At 32.1% G+C, this 7,462-nt stretch overlaps 2 protein-coding genes across 2 annotated transcripts in view; both read left to right on the forward strand.

The window, feature by feature from the left end:
* Positions 1–7,462, forward strand: part of LOC130242337 (uncharacterized) — a 136,005-nt gene that overhangs the window by 31,089 nt on the left and 97,454 nt on the right. The window lies entirely within an intron of this gene.
* zgc:110269 (probable flap endonuclease 1 homolog) lies at positions 15–6,887 on the forward strand. Its single transcript, XM_056474399.1, has 11 exons — positions 15–171; positions 2,316–2,391; positions 2,568–2,670; positions 2,757–2,811; positions 3,307–3,368; positions 3,466–3,602; positions 4,444–4,504; positions 4,707–4,838; positions 6,059–6,204; positions 6,314–6,455; positions 6,538–6,887. The coding sequence occupies exons 1-11, from the start codon at positions 90–92 to the stop codon at positions 6,592–6,594; spliced, it is 1,053 nt and encodes a 350-aa protein (XP_056330374.1). The 5' UTR covers positions 15–89; the 3' UTR covers positions 6,595–6,887.

Raw genomic sequence — 7,462 nt, forward strand, 5'->3', positions numbered from 1 at the left:
GCACGATGCGGAAATGAAGCTGTGTGATGAATGACCAAAACAACTGTGCAGGGAGCACTATTTACTGTCAAAAACTCTGCTAATTTAATATGGGGATTACAAAATTAGCGCATTTAATTCATTTCGACGCACCAGCGTCAATGCGCAGCAAAGAGATCGGCGATTATTCTGGTAAGATTAATGCATTGAAGTTATAATGTAGTTAAACGTGTACAATAATAAGGATTGATTTATATACAGTTGAACTTAGAATTATTTGCGCCGATGAATTATTAGCCCCTATGTTTATTTTCCCCAATTTCTGTTTAATGGATAGAATATTTCTTCAACACATTTCTAAACATAATAGTTTAAATAACTTATTTCTAATAACTGACTTATTTTGTCTTTGCCATGATGACAGTGAATAATATTTGACTAGATATTTTTAAGGCACTTCTATACAGCTTAAATTGACATTTAAAGGCTTAACTAGGTTAATTAGGCAGGTTAGGGTAATTAGGCAAGCTATTGTATAACGATGGTATATTAAAAAAATATATATCTTAAAGGGGCAAATAATTTTGACCTTAAAATGGCTTTTAAAATATTAAAAACTGCTTTTATTCTAGCCAAAATAAAACAAATAAGACTTTCTTCAGAAGAAAAAAATATTATCAGACATACTGTGAAAATATCCTTGCTCTGATAAACAAAAAAAGGTCAAAGGGTGGCTAATAATTCTGACTTCAACTGTATGTATATATATATATATATAAATCCATGTAAGCAGGGGTAGATTTAGTGATCTGGGGGCCCTAAGCAGGTCCAGCCATGGGGCCCAACAGTCCTAAAATGCACCCTTTTGTATGAATTTTTTATTTTGCTGTTTTTTCCTTATATCACTGAATCTCCTTTTTCGCTTTTTATCTTAACGAAGTCTCTACATTTTAAGTGATTTGTTTTCTTAAAAATAATTCACAAAAAAAAAAAATAATACGAAAATAATAAATTGTTTTTAAAACTAAATCTTTATTTGACTTGACTGCTGGACTGCTCCATGATTGGGGGTGTAAAACACATTTGCGTAGATGTTATAATTACATTAAAATTTAGAAAACGATGTTATGTATATAATTTGCACTTCTAGGTATTTATTGGGGGCCCCAAATTTCCTGAAGGCCTAAAGGCTGACATACTTCACTTAGTGGTTAAATCTGCCCCTGCCTGTAAGTATATGTTATTGTATAAAAACACAATTTATAACTAATGTGAAAAAAATGTAATCTATAAAAGCTATATTATATATGCTTCTTAAATGAAACCATTATCTGTTTCATGCACTGCAAAAACATAATGTCTACCTCAGTATTTTTTTGTCTTGTTATGTCCTTCCATCAGATCATAAACTTTAAGATTGAGAGAGAGAAAGAGAGAGAACTCCAGATGCATTAAGATGAACAAAAAGCGAGTTTATGCTTAAAACTATAAAATAAATAACTATTAATGGATTATGAATACTTGTTCCATATATTATTTTTTTTTCGATAATTGTTCATCAGTTTCTTAAAAGACTTCATATCTTTTATCATTTTGCTTCTCAAGTAAATGCATCTTGATTGAAGGAATTTTTAAGGTATTTGTACTGGGAGGCAACAAATGATCTAATGAGGAAAGTATTTTTTAGGTACTGCGAGGTACAAATATTTTGGAAAGTCTGAAGAAAGAATTGCTAATGCAACTTATTTTGTGCTTCATATATATTTACAATTTTAAAACATGGTGATGGATTGTGTTGCCTCAATGTATTGTATAATTGTCTTTACTTGGTCTTTAATGTGGCCTTTTAAATGAACCTGTAGACCTAAAACCTCAGAATAATACATTTTTGTGCTCTATTTAATTGTTTATTTGTTTGTTTGTTTGCGTATTCTAATTAATTGAATAATTATTAAAGAAATATATATTTTACATTGATATTTACATTTAGTTTTATCCTAGTTATTTATTTATCTTATAATATATTTTAATCCTATTTATTCATTGTATAATCAGTATGCTGTTAAAATCCAATTTTTTATATATATATTTGTTTAATTTATACTAATGTGTGTTCATTATCTTATTTATCCTAATAAAATGTGTTATCATTTATTTATATGTTCGCTAATTAATTTTTTGCATTTTTATTCTTTATCTCCAAACATTTCCATTCACCTTGTAGCCCTCCCTTGCAGCTCCTTAGTTTCCTTAGCTCTTAGTTCTTTTCAGAATCGTATCTTTTCTGTTATATTTTCCTAAAAAACTGTATTTAATTTTATGTATCTGTGATTCAGGTAAGATTATCGCACTGGATACATCTATTGTGGTGAATCAGTTTCGTTCAGCTCTCCCCGGCCATCTGAAACTAAGGTCAGTTCATTTAGTTTTTTTGTTTTGGCTTTGTCTTTTTTGTAAATATATTTTTATATATTTACAAAATATATATATTTATATATATTCTTAAATATAGTTTTTTGAATTTCTTAAGTAGATGTTCATGTTTTTTTTTTTCATATTGTTTACAATATGAATATCAATTGTTGCAGTCCTCTCGCTGGCTTGTTTTACCGCACTCTTGCTTTCCTGGAGCATGACATCAAGCCTGTCTTTATACTTGATGGAAAGCCTCCCATTCAAAAGAAAGCTGTGGTGAGATTTCTACTACTGTTGAATAGGTATATATACTTATAATAATTTTGTATTTAGTAAAATGTTATATGTTTTAATTTCTTTAGCTGGAGAAAAGAGCTCAAAGCACAGGCTGGAGCAGCTCACAGAGCCCTAACACAGGTAAATATGTGGCTTCAACATTGTTGCAACAGGAGCTAGGAAAAAATCAATATTTTAAATGTTTCTTCATAGACTCTGTTGATAATTTGGGACTGGGTAGATTTGTTCATGGCTTAGTTGTTGTTTTTCAAGCCATTTTATGCTTACAGGGGCTGCATTGTTTTAATCACTACCATAGTATTTTAAAATATTTTTACAATTTGCCATAGCTGTTTTCTATTTGAATATATTTAAAATAAAATGTATTCTATACATATTTAATATGATGCATTAAATCCTTAATATGTTTTTCTACCTAATATTTTTATGAAAAATGAGATCTTTTTAATAATCTTTAATAATCTAAAAGTTCAGAAGTACTTGTAACATTATAAATGCATTTATGATCAATAGAATTATTTCCAGAATAAAACATATTGAATTTGACCATATTTAATGAATGTAATAAAAACTATTTTATTTGACATGAATGCATCGTGTTTTCCACTTATTTAGGGTCTACCTTTAAACAAGAATGCCTTCGTCTCCTGCATCTCATGGGTGTGCCTTGTATCAAGGTATTTTGTTGTCTAATTAATTTATTTAGCTTGTTTTGCTTATTTAAATTCTCTCTCATCAGAATTTGAGAGTTTTTTTTACTTTTTTCAATGTTAGGCTCCAGGTGAAGCAGAGGCTCTGTGTGCCCACCTGGTCAAAATTGGCACAGTTAATGCTGTGGCCTCAGAGGACATGGACACACTGGCATTTGGGGGAACTGTTCTTCTCCGCCAGCTGAATGCAAAGAGAGACAGGTGAGAAAGCAGTCATAGTCATTTCTTCCAATTCTAGATTTTGCATGAGAAAGCGTAATAAGATATGCTTTAAAATAGTAATATCAGTGTTATTGTTTAGTCACATTAAAGAGCTATAAAAACTCACCCTTGTGTTGTTCCAGTCCCCTGAATCCTTTATTCATTGTTGAAACACCAAGGAAAATATATTTTTTTATTATTTTTATTATTTTTATTATTGTTAACAAAACAAACAGGCTGAAAAAACAAACAACTGAAAGTATTTTAGATGAAATCCAAGAACTCGCTCATCCTCAAAAGACAACAAGGATCACAGTGTTTTCAAAGCCAAGAAAAGGAACCAAAAACGCTGTCAAAACTCACTTACTTTTGGCACATTATTTCAGAAAACGAGACTATAATGGCAATAAAGGCAATATGTTTTCCTTGTCTAGGAAATGCTTCTTGATTTAAGAACATTTAGATATTTGGACTAGAAACAACACAAAGAAATCTAAGTAAGAAAACCATTTTTTGCAGTGCAGCAGATCATAACAAAAATTTAGGTTGGTTAGTTTTTATCTTTTTGACAATATTTTAGTCTCGTCTTTTTTCGTCACCAATATTGCATGCTGATGTAGTATTGTGACTGCAGGCTGATTGTTAGTATTGTTGTAGTATTGATGTATACACTGTTAGTATTTCATGATATCGATGTTTGATTATTGTCTCTTGGAAAAAATGTCATCAATGAACATTTTTGATCTTATTTTCATTGACAACATTAACATTCTATGTTCAGTGCCTTGTTGAATCTGTGCCACAAATAATAAGATATGACTAATAATAATCTCTTTCACAGTGAGATCACAGAGTACTCCTTACCAAAGCTACTGGAAGCCCTACAGCTAAATTACGAAGAGGTAAAACATTCAGTTTTTCTTCTGTTCATTTTTTTTTCTGAAGTTGTTGATGGCTTTTCTCAATTAATCTCAAGCCTGATTGTCTTGATGTAATTAGAAACATCTAGCATAGTAGTTTTTCAATTTGAATTTTTTGTAACATTTTAATTGCTCTATAAATGTGTAATGTGCAGTGTGTTTTCTACCCGTGTCTCTTTTCCAGTTTGTTGACCTGTGTATCTTACTGGGTTGTGACTACTGTGATAAAATTGGAGGTCTTGGGCCGAGTCGAGCTCTGAAGCTTATTAAAGAACATCATACAATAGAGGGTGTGATGGAACATGTCAACAGAAAGGTACTTGTACACTGTAAAAAATAAATCCGTAAAATTTACAGTAAAAAACCAGCAGCTGTGGTTGCCAGTATTTTAGCGTTAAAAATACAGTACAAACCGTAAAAGTGATTTTTCATTTTTACAGTAAACTACCGTATTTCATAAATTTATAGATGTATTATGTCTTGCTTTTATATTACCAACATCTACACATCATTAGTTACACAGTTAGACAGGTTAACACAGCCAAATGCAGGTGGTGAAGAGCAAGTTACATAATGAACCAACAACTTTTCCCACAAGCTGAAGAGAGAATCAGTGTGTAGAAGGTGCTCAATGTCATTCACACAGCTACTAAACACCAGTATGGTAACATGCATAAAAGTCATGAAATAAACATTGTTTATCTACATTAGATGTAACATAAATCTCTAATGTACATAACTGATGGGGAAACAACTAAAAAGATCCATAGTAATGTCAACAAAAAGCATAAAAAGTGATGTGCCATACAGGGAATTCTGGGAAAGTCAATTTACGGTTATTCGCTGTATTAAGGAAACATACTGTTAACTAGGTTATGGATTTTTACTGTAGCATTTTTACAGTTTTTTACAGTTGAAATCACAGCCATTTTTTTACAGTGTAGATGGAAGATGTTAAAGGGTTAATTTGACCCAAAAATTTAAAATCTGTTAAAATTACTCGCCCTCATGTCGTTCCAATCCCCTGAGACTTTCGTTCATCTTCAAAACACACATTAAGATGTTTTAGAGGAAATCCAAGATCTCTCTCATCTCAAAAAAAGTCCAGAGACGTTTAAAGTCTAGAAAAGGAACCAAAAAACATTGTCGAAACATTCCATGTGACTTCAACTGTACTCATACAAAGCTCCAAGAACACTTTTATGTGCCCAAAAACCTGTCTTGGAGCTTCATATGATTACAGTTTAACCACTGCAGTCACATGGAATGTTTCGACAATATTTTGGGTTCTTTTTCTGGACTTTGAATGTCTCAGGACTGTTGCTGTTAATAAAGGATGAGGAGCTCTCAGATTTCATTTAAAATATTTTCATTTGTGTTATGAAGATGAAGTAAGGGGTTCGGAACAACATGTGAGTGAGTAATTTATAACAGAATGTTTATTTGTGGGTGAACTAGTCATTTAAGCTGAACGTGCAGGCTTGTTTTGTTTATACACCATTAATAAACAGTTTCTTTGACTATTATTTCTTACAGACGCATCCTATCCCTTTAAACTGGCAGTATGAGGATGCCCGCAAGCTGTTTTTCGAATCCCCAAAGATTGATGACCCAGTCCTGGCCTGGAGTGAACCTGATGAAGAAGGTCTTGTGCAGTTCCTGTGCAAGGAGAAACCTTTGAAGTACGCCTAGATGTTCTAGTATTACGGAGTGTTTGTCATTATTTGACGTTACTTGGATATTTTTACATTTAACTTTCTTTTCTTATGTGAACTTATGTACTGTTTTAAGGGAAGAAAGGGTGCGAGGACGCATGAAGAAGTTTCGCGAGACTCTCTTAAAGAGACGGAAGCAGAGGGAAGTGAATGAGAAAATGGGCCAAACTAGACAATCACGCCTTGAGGATTTTTTCCCTGCCACGAGGAAAAGAAAGGTCAGATATAAAGTTAAAGTAGTATTATGAATTTATCACTCTCTTAAATATTGTATCCAGCAATCTTGACTTTCCTCTGTAGGCTGAATCTGCTGCTGTTAAAGAATCAAGTGGGAGAAAACAATCCAAAATTAAATAAGACGGAACCCTGTGGATCTTGGATCTCGAAGCATTGATCAAACCATCATGTGGACAGAAGAGTCAAATGTGTAATGACTTGAAGCAGTTTGAAGTGCTTTTTTACTGAGTATTTTGTTTTGTTCAAATGGCAACATCATGTTAAAGCAGTGCCAAGAAAATGCATTTTTAATTAATGTTTGTATCATGTACAAAAATGGTGCTAATATTTGAGAGCCTGTAAAATTAGTGCTTAGAAAACATCTTAATTAATGTTTGTAACAACAAAAAAGTAAACCTGTTTTTATTTCTAAAGGTATGCTCTGCCTCATTATTTCCTAATACATTATTATAGTAGCATACAATATTACTGTGGCTTTTGTTTAAGGAAGCTCCATACTTTATTGGCTGTGAACATGTTTTATTCATTCATTCATTCATTTTCTTTTCGACTTAGTCCCTTTATTATTCAGCGGTCGCCACATCGGAATGAACCGCCAACTTATCCAACATATATATTTTACGCAGCGGATGCCCTTCCAGCCACAACCCAATACTGGGAAACACTCATCAGAAACAGAAAGAGCTTTATTGCCAGGTATGTTCACACATACGAGGAATTTGTTTTGGTGACAGAGCTTCTACAGTGCAACAGGATAACAGAGACAGGACAAAAAAACTGATAATAAGTATATTTCAAAAAATAGAACTAAGTAGTGAGTGCAAATATACAAATAGACAAGTGTATGTACAGGTATATCACTATATACAATGTTATATGAGCAGCTGTTATGTGCAAATTGGCATGTAAAGTGTGTTGTTAAATAAGTGTATATGTGTATAAAAGTATATGGCAAGTAGTGATATTGGTTCCACAATTATTATCATCA

This window comes from Danio aesculapii, chromosome 2, assembly GCF_903798145.1.
Source record: "Danio aesculapii chromosome 2, fDanAes4.1, whole genome shotgun sequence".
Classification (NCBI taxonomy): Eukaryota; Metazoa; Chordata; class Actinopteri; order Cypriniformes; family Danionidae; genus Danio; species Danio aesculapii.